This window comes from Lithobates pipiens, unplaced genomic scaffold, assembly GCF_037356315.1.
Source record: "Lithobates pipiens isolate NorthernLeopardFrog02 unplaced genomic scaffold, aLitPip1_a1.2 Scaffold_16, whole genome shotgun sequence".
NCBI lineage: Eukaryota > Metazoa > Chordata > Amphibia > Anura > Ranidae > Lithobates > Lithobates pipiens.
In genome coordinates this window covers 405,447,633-405,471,749 of record NW_027507748.1, presented here as the reverse complement: position 1 = coordinate 405,471,749, position 24,117 = coordinate 405,447,633, and the positions used below count along the sequence as shown (strand labels likewise).

The 24,117-nt window shown below is 43.2% G+C and overlaps 1 protein-coding gene across 1 annotated transcript in view; it reads right to left on the bottom strand.

The window, feature by feature from the left end:
- Nucleotides 1-15,400: 15,400 nt before the first annotated feature.
- Nucleotides 15,401-24,117, bottom strand: part of NUP88 (nucleoporin 88) — a 58,213-nt gene continuing 49,496 nt past the window's right edge. The window contains exons 15-17 of the mRNA XM_077482392.1: nt 16,940-17,066; nt 16,745-16,863; nt 15,401-15,696 (exon numbers count right to left, since the gene is read on the bottom strand). Of these exons, the coding sequence (XP_077338518.1) occupies nt 15,633-15,696; nt 16,745-16,863; nt 16,940-17,066 (310 nt within the window). The 3' untranslated portion in view covers nt 15,401-15,632. The remainder of the gene's footprint in view (nt 15,697-16,744; nt 16,864-16,939; nt 17,067-24,117) is intronic.

Here is a 24,117-nt window from a genome sequence, read left to right as displayed (position 1 = left end):
GCTTGGGAGTAATAGCAGAATGTGTTTTGGGGTGTAATTTGTGGTATGCATATGCTGTGTGTGAGAGGTAACCTGATAATATGATAATTTTGTGAAAGAATTGTGGGGGAAAAATGACAACTTCAAAAAACAAAAACTCACACCATGCCTCTTACGAAATACCTTGGAATGTCTTCTTTCCAAAAAGGGGTCATTTGGGGGGTATTTGTACTTTTCTGGCATGTTAGGGTCTCAAGAAATGAGATAGGATGTCAGTACTTCAGGTGTGATCAGTTTTCAGATATTGGCACCATAGCTTGTGGACTCTATAACTTTCACAAAGACCAAATAATATCCACCAATTTGTACTTATTCTTACCAAAAATATGTGGTAGTATAAATTTTGGCCAAAATGTATGAAGAAAAATTACTAATCTGTTAAATTTTATAACAGAAACGAAGACATTTTTATTTTATTTTTTTACAGAATTTTTAGTCTTTTTTTCTTTTATAGCACAAAAAAAAACCCCAGCGGTGATTAAATACCACCAAAAGAAAGCTCTATTTGTATGGAAAAAAGTCATATAGGTATAGTGTTGCATGACTGAGTAATTGTCATTCAAAATGTGAGAGCGCCGAAAGCTGAAAATTGGTCTGGTTATTAAGGGGGTTTAAGTGCTCAGTGGTCAAGTGGTTAAAGAAATCTTACCACTGCCCTTCCCAGGCTAAATTGTAAAGAGAACTCAACTAGAGCATGCCCTGTTAGTGTATAACAATACCAACCAGCTGCATATTCCAGTTAGCTTACATCAATACACATATTTCCACCTTATGAATCCCAGTCATTTACAGACAATATTAACATTGAAGTATCTGCACTGACACTAAAACTAGGGAAGCCAGGCTGTGGACCTGTAACCATGGATCCCGCAGTTTGTAAAATGTATGCAGAGTAAACCATTTTTTTTTTTTTTTTTTTTTTTTTTATTTGTCGCTCTTTGAATAGAATTGACCAGTGCATGCAATCCTCAGACAGATGGGGTAGAGGACAGGGCCATTTTAGTATAATGCATTTGCATGCCAAAAATAACAATCTAGTAATGGAGGTCCTGACTTGCGGTCTAAAGATTTCCTTGTCTAGAAATCCAAGTACACATATTAGAAGGTCATTATGCAAGTTTGGTGTGCCCAGTTAATGGTATCTATGATGAGATGCCAATAGTGAACTAGTTTGGGGGTATCTCCAAAGCATATGCAGAAGATGTTGCTGGGGATCATTTACATCTAGTACAGTTTTGGTTCTCCCTGCATTTCCTCTGGAATAGCTTTTGTGATTTTTCTATACGCCCTATGACAAAGAGTTGGGAGAGTATTTGGGTAGGTGAGGGACACCATTAGCACATGTTCTAATACAGCCTCCCAGGTCTTCCCATTATCCTTTTCCCATCCTTTCCTGCCTGGTAAGTGAAAAATTCTACTTTTACTGTACTTTGAGAGCAAATTTGTTAATGGCGATCTACACTATATTGTAAAAGTTGTTTACAGTGTTAGTGTGCGGCTTTAGGCGCTACCTATGCCAGACCAGATGTTTTGCCTTTGTAATGTCCAAATTATATTTCCCATTATTCGTTATAGTATACAAACAATGGGGTTAATTAATACACAGACCACATTGCAAACCTTATATGCACTAGGTAATATGAGTGGGATAATAACCTGAAAAAAGAGAGGAATAGGAAGAGGGGGGAAAAAGGAGTATTATTTGAAACCAAGATCCCCAGCCAAAGATACTTTAATACCAATTCATGCACACTTCCTACATCCCCCCTGTATGTACTCCCCACCACTGTAGCACACCCAGGGTGTATTAGACCTGAGGTAGGCAGTGGGTGTGGATTATTTAGATAAAACTGAAAGGTGCCCCTTCAGATTAATATAAAGTAATAAAGTGTGCAGAATAAATTAAATTATGAAAATGTTTTCAGCTGACAAATGACTATGCATGTTCATAGTATACCCTTATTACAAAATTATTTGGGGGCCTAGATATGTCCACTTTTTTTTACAATATCCACATAAGGGTTCTATTCTATTAAATATAGCGGAAGATTCAGATCCTTATCTCAGAGGTATATGCAAACAGTGCAAAAAATCCCACAGTAATTTGTATTATTTTTTAACTAATAAAGTGCACTAAAAGTGCAAACGACAGTGCAAAAAAGACCGTCCAAAAAAAGATCAGTGCAAAAAAGTGCAAAAGGTTTAAACTGTGCAAATAGACGCAAGAAATTGCCTATATAGGCAGAAATCCACAACTATCAAGTTATAAAAAGTACAGAAAATAATGTTCCAAATATAAAAGTGCTGAATGTCTAATAATTTGCGATATATCTATGTAGTGTTCAATTAATATCTCATAAAGTTCCAGACGACTCAGAAAAAAAGGTGACTTTTGTGTTCACATAAATCCAGTGACTTCTGTGCTCGTACCCCTTTGGGTCCCCACTCACCAGATTCCTGTCCCTGTAGGGGGTTACGGGCATGTAGTATCTCCACCTGTGGACACCCTGCGCCGGATACCTCCACCTTCTTGCTGTATATTTGATACCCAAATGGTGCTCCTTTTCGGATGGTAATCAGCGGGCAGATGGTTCCTCAGAGAAAAAAAAAACAGTTCCCATAGTGTAGTATATTTGTCACCACAGAATTCGTTTATTGAAAAAAAAAAAAGATTTATATAAAAAAAATTAATATAAAAATGACAAAATAACAAAAATAAAACTAAAGAATTAAAAATGAATAAATAAAAATGTATATATCATAAAAAATGGTATTCAGTAACCAACGTGTTAAATAAGCAAAAATGGGACCAATATGTTGGACTAAAGTTATGGATGTGCTCTTTTATGGGAGCCAAATGGTTGATACCATATTGATGCCCAAGACGCTAATAAACAGTGTCCTTTTCCTTGAAGGAAAGTAAAAAGAGGAAAGCTTTGCGCCGTAGCGCTATGTATAAAGCCTCCAGCTTTATACATAGCGCTGCTGCAACGCAGCAACGTTGCTGAGGACGTCTATGATGAAACGTGTACAACGGAGCCATGCACACTACGTCACTTCTGGTCTGTCAAGTTCGTGGAGCGCAGCTGGAACGCACGCCGCTCCTCGGCGATCTCCCTAACAGAGCCGGGGGCTTTATACATAGCGCTACGGCTCGAAGCTTTCCTCTTTTTACTTTCCTTCAAAGAAAAAGGACTACTGTTTATTAGCGTCTTGGGCACCAATATGGTATCATATTCCTCTTCCTATTCCTCTCTTTTTTCCGGTTATTACCCCACTCATATTACCTAGTGCATATAAGGTTTGCAATGTGGTTTGTGTATTAATTAACCCCATTGTTTGTATACTATAACGAATACTGGGAACTATAATTTGGACATTACAAAGGCAAAACATCTGATCTGGAATAGGGTGGGGCTTTAGGCACTACCTAACACTGTAAACAGCTAAACCGCCACAGCCTCCTAACAGGGGCTTAGAGGGCGGCAGTAACCTGAACCTTCTCCTAAGCGCGGCTATTCCAAATATTTTTCTATATTGTAAAAGTATTGGGACACCTTCCTTCACATGAAATGTAATGGCTTCTTAGGCCCCTTTCAAACGCTTTTAAACCACCATTAAAACACTGAGCGCTTTTGAAGAGCTTTCCATTCATTTCAATGTAGAGGGGTGTTTTTTCACTGCACTGCCCCAGTGTGAAAGCATTCATTGATTTTAATGGAAAGGTTTTCGTGCACTTTTTGTTTTTTTTGCGTGAAAGGGGTCGAAGTCTTGAGGGTTCAATAAAGATTTGGCCCACCCTTTGCAGTTATAACAGCTTCAACTCTTCTGGGAAGGCTGTCCACAAGGTTAAGGAGTGGGTCTATGGGAATGTTTGACCATTCTTTCAGAAGTGCATTTGTGAGATCAAGCACTAATGTTAGACGAGAAGGCCTGGCTCACAGTCTACACTCTTGTTCATCCTAAAAATGTTCAATCGGGTTGAGGTCAGGACTCTGTGCAGGCTAGTCAAGTTCCTCCACCCCCAACATGCTAATCCATGTCTTTATGGACCTTGCTTTGTGCACTGGTCCAAATCATTTGGTAGAGGGGGGGAGGATTATGGTATGGGGTTGTTTATCAGGGGTTGGACTTGGTCCCTTAGTTCCAGTGAGGGGGAACTCTTAAGGCATCAGCATACCAAGAACTTTTGGACAATTTGTGGGAACAGTTTGAGGATGGCCTCTTCCTGTTCCAACATAACTGCGTACCAGTGTATTCACTGCGGATTGACCATTGACCCACTTTAACAGGTAAACTACTAAACAGGAAGGTGTTCCTACCTTTAAAGATTCTACTGACAGGCAACTGCGATCCTTCCTTAAATCAGTTTTCTCTTGAAGATTCTACACTGCCCTGTGTTGGCAGTTGAAGCATATGTTGGGTGCCATTCATATCAGTTGTGATAAATTGTGTCGTGTATGATTCTAGTTGCATGAATTCCTTGCCTCTGGCACTCTTCAGCGTCACACTTTCTATTCCCCTGTGCACTGCACGGATTAACAGACCTTTTCCACCCCAGGGTAGCACCCTCTCTCCTAGTGTAATTTGCTTCCCTTGTAAGGGGCTTGTAAAGCCATTAATGGCACCTTGTATCCCTCTCCAGATGTACTCTTTGACCTTTTGAGTCCAATGTCTGCTGCCCTTCACCCTAACTGGGATATGAAGCTTCCAGGTGTTGCTCCAACGCACCTGATACTTCTCACCATTGCATCGACTCCTGTATCTGGACCAGTGTTTTTTTTTTATGGCATCACCATTGTTAAACACCCAGGGAAAAGAGTTGTTTTTCCCTGGGGACCCTAGCAGACATCTCACCAAAGGGCCGGACCTGACTTTGTCAGTGTTCAGCATTGGAACATGTCTGTCACTGGTAGGTGACATTTATTAGTTCAGTTCCTAGCTAGAAGGGTTTACGGCATGTTTGCATCCTGGCCCCTTGTCATTCCTTGCAGGAAACCTTGGATATTGAAGGGCTTTGCTCTCAGAAGCACCTCCTATTCTACCACCTTGGCACCATCCTGTTGTTGCAGGTCTAATTCCAGTACAGACTAAGGGTGCCTGTCTCTGGGGACCAGGTAGTTCCTTGCAGAATCACTCTTCTAATCTGGTGGCTGCTACGATCTCTGCAGCTGCATTTTGGTATCCTAGAACAGGTGGCTCTGGATAGGTCTCCTGGCTAAGACACTGGGATACCATCTAGATAATGCAGTATCTTCACCTTCTAGAAGTATTGTAAATCCTTCCTATGTCAAGAGAGGTAACCTAATACTGGTTGTAAATGGTTACTGTGGCTCTCACTGTTAGAATAATCTAGTTGAAGGTGATCCCCTGGAAACCATTTGTTCCCAACTAGTAGCTTCTGATTGTAGGGGTTGAGGTGCTTGCATCTGAGATCTAGCATTGCAGGAGGGCCCTAGAATAAGTCTGCAGTAGATCATCTGTCATGAACAGGGAATTACTTGATTCTGTGGTACCTTTGCAACTAGGATTAGGCATCTTCTCTTTGGCTGATCTGCATAATGCTGCCACCACTATGCTTCACTGTGGGTTGTTTTTTTTTGTTTTTTGTGATACAAAGTGGTTTTGCACGTAACACACTTGGCATATTATGACCAACAAATTCAACCTGATCTCATCAGACCATAATACATTTTCCCACATGCCTTTGGCAGAGTTGATATAGGCTTTTGCTAATGGCAGCCAGATTTGGATGTTTTTCTTAGTAAGAAAATTATTCTCCCTCTCCCTCCCAACATATGACGATAATACAGTTGCTGTAGGTCTCTTGGTTTTCTTCATCCAGTTTTGGAGGTTATGTACTTGGTAATATCACAGTTGTGACATTTTCTCCAATGGTTGATAACCATTTTCTGTGTTGCATGATATAACTAATACCCTGGAATTTTTTTGTACCCTTCTCCTGCCTGATACCTTCCAACAACCTTTGATTTGTAAGCTTTTCAGGGACCATGGCTTTTTCTGTAAGATGCAACTGAGTAAAATACTAGGAGAAGCACTCAATGGGTGTATGGGCTGAATCAGAATCACTTTCACTGATGGTAGTTGTATACTGAATACTATTTAAAGGCCAAGTTCACCTTTTTTTCCCCCTCTCTAAATTCTAGCTCTCCTATATAGCATTAATGTACTTCTTTTGCAAAATTAAAACAGATTTCCATTTATTCTACACACACTTACCCTACTGTCTTCATGGCTGTGTAAAAACACTGCTCCATTACTTCTGCCTTAGGTCCTGGACAGACTTTAGGTCATGACACAGGGAAGAGCTGACCAGCTGAGGGTAGATGATGCAGGGTGTGCTAATGAGATGGATGAGCTGGTCAACACCTTCCTGTGTCATGACCTGAAGTCTGTCTAGGAAGTAAGGCAGAAGTAATGGAGCAGTGTTTTTAACCACTACCCACCCGCCATAGCAAAATGATGGCCAGAAAGTGGTTTCACTATCCTGACTGGGTGTCATATCGTCCAGCAGGATAAGCTGCAGGGGCATGTGGCGCGTCAGTCCGATATACCGTTTCGCCAATCTCAGTAAAGGGCCTCTAATATAGGCTCTTTACCATGTGATCAGCTGTGTCCAGTCACAGCCAATCAGCGCCTAAAGAGGAAGAGCCGTTTATCAGCTTTTCCTCCACTCACACAGATGCGGGAGTAAAGGAGAGCCGATCGACTGCCCAGCCAGGACCACCAGGGTTGCCAATCAGATGCTTGCCAGTGCCTCCTCATCAGTGCTACCTATATGTGCCCATCAATAAATGAGAAAACTTAGTTTCTGTTATAAAAGTTTGTAAATAAAACTTTTTTTTCTGAATTTTTGGTCTTTTTTTTTTTTATTATTTGTTTAGCAAAAAAATAAAACCCCAGTGGTGATCAAATACCACCAAAAGAAAGCTCTATTTGTTGGAACAAAATGATAAACATTTGTTTGGGTACATTATTGCATAACCACGCAATTGTAATTTAAAATGCGACAGCGCTAAAAATTGGCCTGGGCAGGAAGGGCTTAGTATTGAAATGGTTACACAGACATGAAGACAGTAGGGTAAGTGTGTGTAGAATAAATGGAAAGCTGTTTAATTTTTGCAAAAGTACATTAATGCTATATTGGTACATGGGGAGCTGGTATTTGGGAGGAAGAACTTAGCCTTTAACATCAGTTTGAATGTGACTAGTTAATTCTGAACACAGCCACATCCCTAATTTTAAGAGGCTGTGTACACCAGCCACAGTTTTTTTTTCTTCCCCCCACTCAATAACTGAATTATACAGCTTATCATTGAGGATTCACACCCATAGAAATGCATTTCTGCTGCATTTTCCCCAAGTTTCCTGTTTTTGTTTTTCTTTCTGTAATGTGTTTCTGATGCAATTTGCCACATTCCAGTACAGTTCTGTGCAGAAAACAAATATCAGCATGTTCTTTTTTTTTTTTTTTTTTATGCACTGGAACCGACCACACTGGTGTAAACTATGCAATTGGAACCCATATAATCTACAGTCAAAGTGTTTTTGATGCAGGAAAAAAAAATGCACTGGACTGCTTTTGGTGTGAATCAGGCTTTAAATTGGGGAGGAAAAAAAAGGATTGATCATGGTCTGATTCTCCCACACCCCCCACCCCAACTAAAAAAAAAAAATGGCATTTGGTGAGGACATATCGGTTGTGCACCAATGAAAATCCAGCCCAATGCTCTGAAAGTCTAAGTCCTAAGAGACATCAGGTATTTAGCTATGCATTCAGTTCCCTATACTCCCCCTGCCTTTCCTGTTTTGTGCTTGGCACATGCAGTAAAATAGAGAATGTAATTCTGGAGGTCCTTTCCTTCAACTTGGAGCCTAGTTTCTTAACCACTTGCCGCCCGCCCTATAGCAAATGGATGGCGGCAAAGTGGTTTCATAATCCTGACCGGACGTGATCAGGATTATGAGCCGCTGCGCGCCCCCGGGGGCGCGCATCGCGGCGATCGTTGTTGCGGGGTGTCAGTCTGACACCCGGCAACTACGATCTCGGTAAAGAGTCTCCGACAGAGACTCTTTACCACGTGATCAGCCGTGTCCAATCACGACTGATCACAGTGTAAATAGGAAAAGCCGGTGATCGGCTTTTCCTCACTCGCGTCTGTCAGACGCAAGTAGAGGAGAGCCGATCGGCTGCTCCTCTGACAGGGGGGGGGGGTCTGTGCTGATCGATTATCAGCACAGCCCCCCCGAGGATGCCCCCCCGAGGATGCCCCCACTGGACCACCAGGGACGCCACCAGACCACCAGGGATGCCAAGGACAAGGTATGCCACCCTAGACCACCAGGGATTCTAGTCAGTGCCACAATGGATGCCAATCAGTGCCCATAATGGATGCCAATCAGTGGCCACAATGGGCATCACTGATTGGCATGCATTATTGATTGGCACTGATTGGCATCCATTAGTGCAATATATTATAATACAATGCCGCCTATCAGTTCCCATCTGTGCCGCCTATCAGTGCCTACCCATGCCCACCTGTGCCGCCTAACCCATGCCCACCTGTGCCGCTTATCCATGCCACCTATCAGTGCCCATCCGTGTCACCCATCAGTGCCGCCCATCAGTGCCGCCCATCAGTGTCCATCAATGCCACCTCATCAGTGCCACTTCATTGGTGCCACCTCATCGGTGCCAATCAGTGCCGCCTTATCATTGCCCATCAGTGAAGGAGAAAACTTACTTATTTGCAAAGTTTTGAAACTAAAACAAAAAAAAACTATTTTTTTTTTCAAAATCTTCGGTATTTTTTTTATTTGTTTAGCAAAAAATAAAAACCGTAGAGGTGATCAAATACCACCAAAAGAAAGCTCTATTTGTGGGAAAAAAATGATACAAATTTCATTTGGGTACAGTGTAGCATGACCGCGCAATTGTCAAAGTGCGACAGCGCTGAAAGCTCAAAATTGGTCTGGGCAGGAAGGTGTTTAAGTGCCCGGTATTGAAGTGGTTAAGTTGATTATAAAGGATCATCCATGTATTCTGTCATCTGTCCCATCATAGACCAAGACAGCTGGGTACCAGTAATCATCAACTCATTATTCTAGCATTCCTTCCGATTATAGAATCCCCAATTACCACCGACTGTCTAGGCCTTCCTGCATTACATTCACCAGCTGACAGCAGTGACGTCTAGGAGCTGCCATTTTGCCCAAGTTTGCATCCTCCACCCAAACACAATTTTTTTCAATGCTCAAACCCAGACTGGTCTTCCTTTTCTTTTAAGCCCCTACCATGCCCTCTAACTACATTAACCAATCTTCATACATGATCATCCTGACTTACCCCTTTGCACCAACCCCATTAAGGTCTGGTTCAAACCTATGCATATTTTTTTTTTTTTTGTGCGTTTTCAGTTTTCCAGAAGCATACTAGTCATTTAACTTGGTTTTCTATGGGTCATGTTCACATCTGTGCATTTTATGGGAAGGGCCAGGGACTTTTTTTTTCTGGTTCCAGACTTTAATGAATCAAAAGCATGCATTGAAAAATACACATGGAATATGCAAACTGCAACCTGCATAGGCATGATCCAGGCCTGTAAAGCGCTGCGTAAATTGCTGGCGCTATATAAATCCTGAATAATAATAACTCTGCGATCTCAGCCCAGGTTTGTTCAGAAACCATTATTTGAACCTACCTACCTACCCCGTGCACTTGTCTAAACTCACTTACACGGTTGCTTTTCTCATAGCAATCACCTATGCCCGATTCTATACCTACAGTTGATCCAGAGGAAGGCCAAAAAAAAAAAAAAAAAACCAGCAGAGCATGATCCAATTTGATAAAGCAGGGGGGAAAAAAAAAAAATCCTTCCTGATCCCGAGAGGCAAATCGGATTTTCCCCGGATCAACTTTACCTATAAATGTTAGTACCCAGTTATATTATGTACACTTAGGAAATAATCCAGGCCTTTCTTAAAGCAATCTACTGAGCTGGCCAGAACCACCTCTGCAGGGAGTCTATTCCACATTTGCACAGCTCTTACTGTGAAGAAACCTTTCCGTATTTGGAGATTAAATCTCTTTTGGCATTGCATGCCATTACTGAGCTTATGATCTACCAAAACCCCAGATCCTTCTCCACTTTGGATCCCCCCCAGTTGTACTCCCCCTAAAATGTATGATGCATGCATATTCTTATCCCCCAAGTGCATAACTTTACATTACATTTTACAGTCACCCAATTAGACAGAACATTGAGGTCAGCTTGTAAATTGGAGACATCCTGTAAGGACGTTATTCCACTGCATAGCTTGGTGTCATCTGCAAAGATGGAAATGTTACTTTTGATCCCAAACCCAATATTATTGATAAAAGATATTAAAAAATAAGGGTCCCAACACTGAACCTTGGGGTACACCACTGATAACCTTAGACCATTCAGAGTATGAATCATTAACCACTACTCTCTGATTCTTTTAGCCAGTTTTCTATCCATTTACAAACTGATATTTCCAAACCTGTAGACTTTACCTTGCAGATGAGCCGTGTGCGCGGAACTGTATCGAACACTTTTGCAAAATCCAAGTATATCACGTCCACCGCCACCCCTCTGTCCAAGGTTTTACTTACCACCTCATAAAAAGAAATCAGGTTTGTCTGACAACTTCTGTCTCATGAATCCATGCTGTCTGTTGCTTAAAATATTTTTTTCCTGCAAGAACTGCTTTATGTGGTCTTTTATTAATCCCTCCAGTCTCTTCCCAACTATAGAAGTTAAACTAACAGGTCTATACCGTTTCCCCTAAAATAAGACCTAGCGTGATTGACGACGATGGCTGCAATATAAGCCCTACCCCCCAAATAAGCCCTAGTTAAAGTCCTTCTATGTCTTATTCTCAGGGTAGGGCTTATTTGGGGGGTAGGGATTATATTGCAGCCATCACCGACACTCACGCTAGGTCTTATTTTAGGGGAACAGGGGTAGTTACTTGGTAAAGACTTTGTTCCCTTTTTAAATATAGGCACCACATTGGCCCTGCGCCAATCCAGTGGTGCTATTCCTGTCATTAACCACTTTCAGACCGGACCATTTTGCTGGCTTAAAACCAGACCACTTTTTGCGATTCAGCACTGCGTCGCTTTAACTGACAATTGCACGGTCGTGCAACGTGGCTCCCAAACAAAATTTACGTCCTTTTTTCCCCATAAATAAAGCTTTCTTTTGGTGGTATTTGATCACCCCTGCGGTTTTTATTTTTTGCGCTATAAACAAAAATAGAGCGTCAGTTTTGAAATAAATAAATAAATAAAAACACATTTTTTACCCTTTGTTATAATAAAATATCCGCAAAAATATATATATAAAAAAAAAAAAAAAAATGTCCCTCCGTTTAGGCCGATACGTATTTTTACATATTTTTGGTAAAAAAAAATAAAAATCGGAATAAGCGATTGATTGGTTATAGCATTTACAAAATAGGGGATAGTTATGGCATTTTTATTATTTATTTTTTTCTTTTTTTACTAGTAATAGCGGAGATTTTTATTGTGACTGCGACATTATGATGGCGGACACATCGGACATTTTTGGGACCATTGTCATTTATACAGCAATCAGTGCTATACAAATGCACTAATTCCTGTGTAAATGACACTGGCAGTGAAGGGGTTAACCAGGGGGTGGCAGTGTAGGGGTTAAGTTCCTAGGGGCATGTTATTAACTGTGGGGGGCTGGGCTTTGTGTTAGTGAACACTGATCTCTGCTCGATTCACATGGAGCAAAGATCAGTGTCACTTGTTGCTAGGCAGAATGGGAGATGCAGTTTACAAAGGCATCTCCCCATTCAGCCTCCCTGTGAAACGATCGCGGGTATCCCCGCGGCGATCGAGTCCATGGGACCCGTGACCGGACCCACGGGGGTCCCGACCGGCATGAGAGCGTGCCGCCGGTGGAGCGCACACGATGGCAGGGCGGCATATAGAAATGGACGTACCTGTACGCCAATATGCCTGCCCGTGCCATTCTGCCGACATACATCGTCTTGCACTGTTAGGGACTGGTTAATGAACCCTTTGTCAGGGTTTACCCTGGCCCAAGCATCCCAACAAAATACAACCTACTTCGCATTTCACTATTTGCAGGTGGATGCAGACATTCATATTTCTTACCTATGGACTTAAAGGCAAAGTTCCAACTTTCCCTCCACTATATTAGTTAGGGCTTCCTTGGTTTTTCCGCATCGGGAAACAGTTCCTCAGATTTGCAAGGCTGGCATCTGGCCTTCTGTTCACGTTTTTATCACTTAAAACAAGTCAGCTATGAGCAGGGAAGCAGGGTTGCCATAGAAACATTGGATTGAGAAAGAGGCTTGGTTAACAGTACAGAAAGTGCTCAATGTAAGGGCAGAAATACACTCTATTGTAGACTCAGAAAACAATACTTAAGATGATGCTGCCTTACCCCAGGAAACAAGTTTAAAGTTTCTTTAACCGCTTGCCGCCCGCCCTATGACGGCCAGGCAACACAGCTCTCATTCTGGGAGGGCGTCATATGATAGTGCGCGCACATCCCTGTTCCTTCGGTGGCGGCGTGTCACAGAGACACCGCTTGCCACCAAGGGGAGTGAACAGCCATTGGGCATGGCTGTTTACCAGGTGATCGGCCATGATGAAGTCACGGCCGATCACAGGTGGTACCGCCCACTTTGCACAGCGCATGATCGGAGACATGCTGCCCGTGCACGTCGGTGGCGGCATGTTCCTTGGAACACTGCTCGTCACCGACGGTGATAAACAGCCATTGGCCGGCAGCTGTTTAACACGTGAACGGCTGTGATCCTTTCACAGCTGATCACTAAATGTAAACAAACCGCGGTAACAAGATGTTACAGGTACACAAATCACACTGATTCCCGCCACCCCCCCCCCCCCCCACAAAGGGAGGACCCATCACCACCCATCAAAGTACCTGTCACAGTCCATCAGAGTACCCGAGTACCTGTCACAGTGCATCTGAGTACCAAAGTACCTGTCACCACCCTTTATAGTACCCGAATACAAGTCACCAGGCCATCAGGGTACCTGTCACCTGGCCATCAGAGTACCAGAGTACCTATTTGCAGCCCATGCCTCATAGAATATACGTTGGGGTGTTTGCTTTCCAAAATGGGGTCATTTTGTAGGTAATACCACTGTCCTGGTGCTCAAGGACCTTCAAAAGTGCGATAGGTCGGAATAAAATGAGAAGTGTAATTTATGCTTCTAGCTCGTCTGAAGGTACTACTTCAAGGTTGGTCCTCTGTATGTGGCCAGGCTGTGTAAAAGTCTCACACATGTGGTATTGCCATACTTGGGAAGAGTAGCAGAATGTATTTTGGGGTGTAATTTGCTGTGTGAGAAATAACCTTATAAATATGACAATTTTGCATAAAAAAAAAAAAAAAAAAAACTTTAAAATCTTCATTTTGCAATTGAATTGGATTGTGGGAAAAAAAAATGACAACTTAAAAAAACTTGCCATGAAATTTACTTAACTTGGAATGTCTACTTTCTAAAAAGGGGTCAATGGCGGGGTGGGGGGGTATTTGTACTTTCCTGACTTGTTAGTTTCTCAAGAAGAGATACACCCGATGTACTGAAGGCCTGATCCGATGCGATAAATTTTCAGTGATTGGCACCATAGTTTGTAGACTCTATAACTTTCACAAAGACCAAATAATATACACTAATCTGGGTTATTTTTACCAAAGATATGTAGAAGTATAAATTTTGGCCAAAATTCATGAAGAAAAAATTACCAATTAGCAAAATTTTATGACAGAAACAAAGAAATGCATTTTTTTTCACAAAATGTAGTCTTTTTTTTATGTATAGCACAAAAAATAAAAACACTAGTGATTAAATACCACCAAAAGAAATCTCTATTTGTGTGACAAAAAAAAAAAAAAAAAGGACGCAAGTTTCATATGGGTACAGTGTTGCATGCCTGAGTAATTGTAATTCAAACTGTAAGAGCGTTGAAAGCTGAAAATTGCTCTAAGTAGTTATTTATTTAAGCACTATTCACTTTATATTAAGTGTGGCAATATTTGTATTAGTGGATTGATTTTTACACAGTTTTTTAAACAGCGCAATTTTCCCTTTGTAGACCTTATTTTTTTCAGGACTCCACCTAGGTGGTGTTCCCAGTTAGCGAGGCTGCAGTTCTTTCCTCCTAAGCGTGGACATTTGGTGTTTTTTATACACCAAGAAAGTATTTTTACAGTTAGTACAAAAAAATAAAAATCCTGTTTCCACCCACACTAGATGAAAAGAACAAGGCTCACAAAAAAAAAAAAAAAAAAAAATATATGCATGCATGGACACCCCCCCCATTGCCTAGTGACAGTGAAAATAAGCCTTCCACATAAATGATATATCTAGTGGGAAGTAAATTAACAAGTTAAAGCATGGTTGAGAACTGAATCCACAGTCTCTCATAATCAGGATTTCAACAGCCACTGCAGCAATGGAGAGACAATGCGGCAGATGGGTCCTTCAGATAACAGATCTAGCCCATCTTGTAGAGGCCACACAGCAGCCTCTAACAGACAAACAAGGCAAGAAGACCATACTCTCAGAAGCTATAAAAAAAAAAAAAAAAAATACTGGAGCACCCTCACTTTTGAAGTAGAGGAACGGCATAGATCGTAGTATACTGATCAGTGCTACCAGGGTCTCCACAACATCCACTTTCAGGTCACAGGAAACTAACCTGTCCAACCTTTTTCTTTAGCGAGATGCTAGTAAATCCACATCCAGCAGACTTCCATTTTCTGCAACACCTCCTGATAGAGACCATTCCCCTGGCTCCAGAAGTTGTCTGCTGAGAAAAACTGCCTGCCAGTTCACCCTAGAATTAAGAGATTTAAATAAATGTTCCAAAGCAACTGTACCTGCAAAGTGAAAAAGGAAATTTCCACGCCTACTTCTCATCTCTGGTAATAGCATACAGAAGCTGATGATCCACACTTCAGTAATGTTGGACTATTGGTCTCCTAATACACTACTTGAGTCAACCTGCCAGCTCCCATATTCCTACTGTGTACTCTAGTGAAGTAGGGACTGACAGCTTGAATCACAGAAAACAAGAAAGGTGCAAGACTAAGTAATTCTGATGGCAGCCTGTTTTCAGTCCTGCAGATTGGCAGGGTTGGCAGCTGGAGTGGTGAATATTCATGTCTTCTTTGCAGGAGACGTCGATTTGGAAATTTTAGCTACATAGCTTCTTTGGGAATATACATTTTTTGTGCAGGATTCATAAAAACATCAAAAATGCGAACTCAGACAAGAACATTGGAAAATGTATGTATTTCAAATGTGAAAAAAAAATGCATTCTATACAGTCCCAATGATAAAAGAGGAATAAATCCATTCAGAAAAACTCCAATCAGCAAGTACAATGATGAACATTCTGTGGCCAAGTTTACAATCCAGAGAGCTTAGATAAGCTTGTCCCATATGTACAGTCTTCAAAATAAAGGAAAAGCCTTTCCTTTAAATAGAAAGTTTTTAACCTCCTTAGGAGTTAAAAGTTCACGTGGCTTCGTATACTGTTAATTTGTTTTACCATTTCTTGTATATGTTCACCCCTAAAACAAAAAGCCAGAAAAAAATTCAGCATGAAAAAACAAAACACATACATACAAAAGCTTATTTCATAAGGCAAGACAGTCAGTTTCTTATAACGCCAAGCTCTATATACACACAAAGGGATTCTATAAGCAAAGGTTGGGGGGGGGGGGGGGGGCAAAAAGAAAATCTACTAGTGTTCTACCCGCTGTCTATATAGAATATACAGTATTTAAAAAAAAAAAAAAAAAAATAGGACAATATATGTACAAAACAAAATATACATTTCCCTTTACTGTTACTGATGTACAGCACATGCCAGCCAGCCTCACAAGCCAGCTACAAAATAATAATCACACCTAAAGCACTTTTTTGAGCCTGCCCTCACATACATACATACATACATATGTAAAAACGCACACATCAGGGTCAGAGGGACCTTGTTGCGAGAGGTAAATAAACGCTTCCCTGGAGAAGAGAAGGAAGCAGCAGACAGGAAGATACTTACTGTTCTTTTAATAGTCTGGATAGTCTTCTTCTGGTTGCCAGGCAATGCAGGAATGAAGAGCACACCATCTCTTTTCACACATGCCTCTACCTGCACAAATTGCCTGGCTGCAGAGCCATCATGCTGACAGTCCACACGGCGTCAGCATCTTCCAAGGTAAACATGTTGACAGAGCTGGGTGGCTTCTGCTGGCACGCAGATCATCAGCAGCCTGAGAAGAGTCCTCCCTTCTTTCTTTTATTTCCCACCCAGCCTCAGCAAGAGGAAAGCAAACTAGCTAATCTGCAAGATCTTACCTTGTCAGCTCCTTAACCTGTGCAACTAAACTCTTTGGGAGCAGAGGCAGCTCTTTAAGTAAATTAGGCGGCCGAATTAAAGAGACGCCTTTGCCCTTCTGCCTGGGGGCTGCGCCGCCCCCCTAAAGCATTTATTTTACATACATTTTATTCTCCACACTGTGACTAGCATACAGCCATTACATTTTTCATATAATTAACATTGCAATTCCAACCACTGACCATCAACTGTAGTTTTAGCATTTCAGCTGCATAGATACTTACTCTTCTTTTAATACAGTCTGGATAGTCTTCTTCTGGTAGTTATTAAGTGTCAGGTTAGACACACTTGGACTTTTTTCCTTTTCTACCTGCTTCTCTTGGTAAGCGGTTTTCATTTTGATCTGTGTTGAAGATATAAAATGTATTAATCACAGAATGATGTAAATATTCAAGGCATTTAAGCTACAAACATTTTACCTGTTTTATTGCATTCCCTAGGTGATGTAGCTGTTCAGATGTCATCTGTAGCTCTTTTTTCATATCTCTTTCGCTGTCTGATAAAATACAGAGCTGTGTGTAGAAATTGCGCAGTACAGCTTTCATCCTAATGGACGCATGCAGCAAGTAAAAAACAACAATCGTCATAAACAGATAATAAACCAACGTATGTAGTGCTTAAGCTAAAAGTAAAATTCTATGTACATAAAAGTGCATAAACAATAACATGGAAGTTTCAAAGTGCCCATGTGTTCAGTGTTTTCCAATTTAACCCTCATGCTTGGGACACTATATGTCTCTTACATCTGACGTTTTATCCATCGTCAGTGACGTGTTTATGAGCTTGTATATTTTGTGCACGATTTAAATGTGCACCAAAAAATGAATATTCTGAATTCCTGTTACTCTTAACCTGTACTCCATACAAGAGACATCAGGCTCTAAATAGTGGCATCATCCACTAGAGCGAATGAACAGCACTCAATTTTCCTGGCCCATCTCACACCAGCACACAATAGGATATAAATAGCAGAATGGATATGTCATGTATATTTGAAGCATACTTTCCGCTACAGTCTCCTAAATATGAGCGTTGAATTTTGCGCATCTGTATTATTATATATTCTCACTTCTTAAGGCAATCTATGCAATTTCATTTTTTCTGCCACTGCAGACTCAAAATGCACTCTTAGCTGGATGACATTTCTTATCATGCTGATATAAACTGATAAACAGATAAGCTGCTTGAGGAACATGAAAGCTGCCCTGTGAAGGAATCTGAGGGATGCGAATTGTCCTGGCCAGAAAGATGACCAATGGCGGGGTCTATTTTCTGGAATGTTTGCATTTAGGGGATTTGGGATCTAAAATAATGCAAAAACACCATCATTTGCGGCCCATGAGCACTCTTTTCAAACCATGTCCGATGTTGCCCACTCATACCTTTCCCTGGTCTTTTTTGCCAGCAACAGGTGTGGCAAGCTCATATCTGCACAAAATATATAGAGAAAATCAGATTAATCTCACAAAAAATACAGTTACTTCAGAAGAAGCAGCAGGTGAGCCCAGGCAGCACTTCCTGAGGCAGAGGACACAAAACCAGCCAATAGACAGGATTACAGAGAGAGGGAGAGCAGCCAGACTCCTCTGCAGACTTCTAAGATGGTTACACCATTGCCTGATGGCTTGGCTGTCACTATCCTGCACTTCCCTAATTCCCTGCCTTGTGACTTCATCCACAGCTGCTCCCATGACTGCAAATAAATCCAGGATAGTGGTGCAGCGCGCTGCCTATACAAGGCAGTAAAAACCCCAGGAGAGGGCAAATGGTAACATTGCACAGCTTACAAATACCACACCTGTACAATATCAATGCTGTTAAAGCATCATTGCCTTCCCCCCCGGAACACAATTTCAAGGTGGTGTACTTCCAACCATCTGGGTCCTCCAACATCATGAGAGGTTAAACCTGGAGGTGTAAGTGCTGCATGGGTGAAATGCAGCAAAGTACTTAAAAAATGCAAATCAACAGGTAGCCTGAAGTATGACCACAAAAGAACACATCAGTTGGGGAGGGGCTGTCTTATTGAGCTAGGAAGAGGTGGTCCTGTGGGTTCCAGAGGAGGCGTTAACCCATTGTGAGCGGACGTGAGGTGGGCCAGGAAATAAAAAAAACAAAAAAACACAACAACAACTTTGTAGTGCTTTAACCACTTGCCGACCGGCGCACGACGATGTACGTCGACAGAATCGCACGGGCAGGCATAAGGGCTTACATGTACGTCCTTGCCTGCCCGCGGGCCGGGGGCCCGATCGGGCCCCCGCCCGGTGCCTGCGGCGGTCGGTATTCGTTCGGGAGCGATCCCGGACGAGGGGACGGCCATTCATTCATGGCCACCCCCTCGCGATCGCTCCCGACGAATGAAAATGTCCCGTGACATCACTTCCTCTCCTGTAATGTAAACACAGGAGAGGAAGTGATGTATTCTCTCCTCCGTGTCGGTATTTTTCGTTCCGGCACCGAGGAGAGAGCATCGGTGAGTTGCACAAGCACTACACTACACAGTAGAACATGCCAGGCACACTCACACCCCCCCTTTACCCCCCGATCACCCCCCAATTACCCCTGCCCCCCCCAGTCACAGTGACACCAATTGCATTTATTTTTTTGCATTGGTGTCATTTGTGACTGTAATAACTGTTAGGGCAGTTAGGGTTAGCCCCCTTTAGTTCTAATGTGCCCCCCTAACCCCCCCAATAAAGGTTTAACCCCGTGATCACCCCCCCTCGCCAGTGTCACTAAGGCTGGGTTCACATTGCAGCGGTTTATGAGAACGAATGTGATTCGCACCGCACTGCAGTGCAAATCACATCCGATCTCTGTGCGATTCGAGTTCAGCCATACAGATAGTATGGCTGAATTCGTGTCGCACCCGCCGCACATTCGCACGGGACCCTTTTTTTGGCCCGCAGCAGAATCGGATCGCATGGGTGTTCACACCATGCGATCCGAGTTTGCAGATCGCACTGCGATATGTGAACTGATCTGGGGGTGTCATTAACATTTCACTGACACTCCCAGCAGTTCGCATAGGGCAGTGTGAACTGCCGCCAGGAGGCATGCGATGCGGGAACCCGCCGCGCATTCATGGCGTTCCCGCATCGCTCCAGTGTGAACCCAGCCTAATAAGCGATCATTTTTCTGATCGCTGTATTAGTGTCACAGGTGACGCTAGTTAGGCAGGTAGGTATTTAGGTTCGCCGCAGCTTTTTATAGCGCCAGGGACCCCCATATACTACCGCATAAAGCCCCTTGATTTCCCCCTAGTTAACCCTTTCACCAGTGATCACCATATAACTGTTACAGGTGACGCTGGTTGGTTAGTTATTTTTTTATAGTTTCAGGGCACCCGCCATTTTTTACCTAATAAAGGTTTAACCCCCTGATCACCCGGCGGGTGTCATTTGTGACTGTAATAACTGTTAGGGCAGTTAGGGTTAGCCCCCTTTAGTTCTAAGGTATCCCCCTAACCCCCCCAATAAAGGTTTAACCCCGTGATCACCCCCCGTCGCCAGTGTCACTAAGGCTGGGTTCACATTGCAGCGGTTTATGAGAACGGATGTGATTCGCACCGCACTGCAGTGCAAATCACATCCGATCTCTGTGCGATTCGAGTTCAGCCATACAGATAGTATGGCTGAATTCGTGTCGCACCCGCCGCAAACTCGCACGGGACCCTTTTTTTGGTCCGCAGCAGAATCGGATCGCATGGGTGTTCACACCATGCGATCCGAGTTTGCAGATCGCACTGCGATATGCGAACTGATCTGGGGGTGTCATTAACATTTCACTGACACTCCCAGCAGTTCGCATAGGGCAGTGTGAACTGCCGCCGAGAGGCATGTGATGCGGGAACCCGCCGCGCATTCGTGGCGTTCCCACATCGCTCCAGTGTGAACCCAGCCTAATAAGCGATCGTTTTTCTGATCACTGTATTAGTGTCAGAGGTGACGCTAGTTAGGCAGGTAGGTATTTAGGTTCGCCGCAGCTTTTTATAGCACCAGGGACCCCCATATACTACCGCATAAAGCCCCCTGATTGCCCCCTAGTTAACCCTTTCACCAGTGATCACCATATAACTGTTACAGGTGACGCTGGTTGGTTAGTTATTTTTTTTATAGTTTCAGGGCACCCGCCATTTATTACCTAGTCTCACTAGTGTACCCCTAAATTTAGGGGTGTCTACTTTCCAAAATGGGGTCATTTGGGGGGGGGGGTTTGTGCCATCTTGGCATTTTATGGCCTTCAAAACTGTAACGCCCTTAGAAAGCCTGAAGGCGGTGCTTGGTTTTCGGGGCCCCGTACGCGGCTAGGCTCCCAAAAAGTCCCACATATGTGGTATCCCCGTACTCAGGAGAAGCAGCAGAATTTATTTTGGGGTGCCATTTCACATATGCCCATAGCATGTGTGAGCAATATATCATTTAGTGCCAACTTTGTGTAAAAAAAAAAATATATATATTTATTTTTTGTCATTATTCAATCGCTTGAGGCAAAAAAATAAAATATTCAATGGGCTCAACATGCCACTTATCAATTTCCTTAGGGTGTCTACTTTCCAAAATGAGGTGATTTGGGGGGGTTTTGTACTGCCCTGCCATTTTAGCACCTCAAGAAATGAGATAGGCAGTCGTAAACTAAAAGCTGCGTAAATTCCAGAAAACGTACCTTAGTTTGTAGATGTGACAACTTTTGCGCAAACCAATAAATATACAATTATTGACTTTTTTTTTACCAAAGACATGTGGCTGAATACATTTTGGCCTAAATGTATGACTAAAATTGAGTTTATTGGATTTTTCTAATAACAAAAAGTAGAAAAAATGGAATTACGTACCGGTAATGTCCTTTTCCAGGAGTCTTTCAGGACAGCCACCTTAGAGAGACACCGGCTCCTCCCCTCTGAGGAAACACCGCCTTCAATTTCATAATTTAAGCCTCCTCCTCCCTTCGTTCCTCAGTTCTTCCAGAGTACCTCCGGCCAAACTGGGGAGACACAAGAACACGTCAAACAAATAAACTTTTTAAGTCTTACCTGACGATCTCATGCAATGAGTTCCCGATGATCTGCAACAATTTGGGTGGGAACCGGTGCTGTCCTGAAAGACTCCTGGAAAAGGACATTACCGGTACGTAATTCCATTTTTCCCCAATCGTCTTTCAGGACAGCCACCTTAGAGAGGATAAGCGAGTATATTACCTTAGGGTGGGACTACTGCCTGTAGCACCTTTCGACCAAAGGCTTGGTCTTTGGCTGACAGAAGATCCAGTCTATAGTGTCTCACAAACGTAGAAAAACTGGACCACGTTGCAGCTCTACAGATCTGTTCCGGAGACGCACCAGCCCACTCTGCCTGAGAAGTTGCCACGGCCCTGGTTGAGTGTGCTCTAATGCCCGCTGGAGGATCTAATCCCCCTGCCACGTATGCCTGCCCAATGGCTAACCTTAACCATCTAGCTATGGTACGTCTAGAGGCTTTGGAACCCTTCCTGGCCCCTGAAAATAAAACAAAAAGTGAATCTGTCTTTCTGAACTGACTTGTGCAGTCTAAATAATAAAGAACACATCTTCTAACATCTAGTCTGTGAAACATGTGTTCCTGTTCTCTAACTGGATTTGAACAAAATGTAGGTAGCACAATCTCCTGCATCCTGTGGAAACTAGAAGCTACCTTAGGCAAAAAGGCCGGATCTATCTTCAAAACCAGACGATCCGGAAAAGCCTGAAAAAAAGGGAGCCCTGACAGAAAGGGCTTCGAGTTCACTTACTCTTCTTGCTGTAGTGATCGCCACCAAAAACACCGTTTTGAGAGTGATCAGCTTTAATGAGCAAGATTCTAACGGCTCAAAAGGTTCCCCTGTGAGAACCTGTAAAACTAAAGAAAGATCCCAAACCGGGAAGGGGGAGCTTGAAGCTGGTCTTTGCCTACCTAGGGCCCTGAAGAACCTTACGACCCAAGGATCTGACGCTAGATGTTTCTCTAAAAACACGCTCAAAGCGGAAACCTGAGCTTTTAGTGTTCCAAGCGCTAACCCCTTATCCGCCCCTGCCTGCAGGAACTCTAGAACGGCTATAGGGCTATGCACGTTGAAGGAACCCTCTGAACACCAGCTGTTAAACCATTTCCATACCTTTAAGTAAATGGACTGGGTTTCCTTTTTCCTACAGTTTAGAAGAGTGGCTACCAACCGGTCTGAGAAGCCCTTGGCTTTTAGCAATTCTTCCTCAGAAGCCACGCTGCCAGGTTCCATCGTCCTACCTGAGGGCAGAACACCGGACCTTGAGACAGAAGATCCTCCTGCACTGGGAGAATCCAGGGGGGTTCTACAGACAGGCCCTTCAAGATCGAGAACCACGGCCTCCTGGGCCAGTGAGGTGCAATTAGAATGAGGGTAGTATTCTCCGCTTGAAATTTCCTTAATACTGCTGGAATGAGCACTGGAGGGGGGAAAGCATAGCACCTGGAGAAACCCCAACTCTGTGCTAGTGCGTCCACCGCCAATGCCCCGTCCCCCCTGTTTATGGAGAAGAACGTTGCTACCTTCGCATTTTCCCTTGCGGCAAAGAGATCTATTGCAGGAATCCCCCATCTCCGGGTGATCATTTCGAATATTTCCTGCTTGAGAACCCAATTGCCTTCTCTCAGAGTTCTCCTGCTGAGAAAATCTGCCACCTGATTTTGTTCTCCCTTCAAGTGGATTGCTGAAAGGGACAGGATATTTGCTTCGGCCCATCTGAGGATGGCTTCCGCTAGGGCCCATAAGGACTTGCTCCTGGTGCCCCCCTGTCTGTTGATGTAAGCTACCACCGAGGAGTTGTCCGACCTTACCCTTACGTGCTTCCCCCGGAGCTCCTTCTGAAAGGTTCTGAGAGCTAGATCTACTGCCCTCAGCTCCCTCCAATTCGAGGATCTCCTCGAGTCCCTCTTTTCCCAAATACCCTGTATTAATTGGGAGTCTAGGTGTGCCCCCCAACCTGAGCTGCTTGCATCGGTCGTGACCACCCTGGAGGTTGGCATGACCCACTCTAGACCTTGGGACAAATTTGCTCCCTTCCTCCACCACCAGAGGGACCTCTTTACCTGATCTGGAATCGAAACCAGAGAATCCAAAGATTCCTGGCTGTGATCCCAAACCTTCAGCACAAATAATTGTAGAGGGCGGTAATGTAACCCTGCCCACTGAACCGCTGGAAGAGCGGATGTCAGCAACCCTAGCGCTGACATGATCTTCCTTATGGAGATCTGGTGGTTGCCCTGAAGACACAACAGAGCCCTGTCTATCTTTTGAATTTTTTCCAAAGGAAGAAAGACCCTTTGTACTGTTGAGTCCAACTCGTACCCTAGGAAAGTGACCCTCTGGGAAGGGATTAAGTTGGATTTCTCCAGGTTCAGGAGCCAACCCAGGCTTACTAACAGGTTTCTTGTGACCTGTAAATCCTGAATTAATTGTGCTGGGGAAGGGGCAAACAGAAGGAGATCGTCGAGATATGCGATCACCGAGATTCCCCTGAGACGCAGAAATGCCAGAACTTCTGCCATCACTTTGGTGAAGATTCGGGGGGAAGAGGATAGTCCGAAAGGAAGCGCTCTGAACT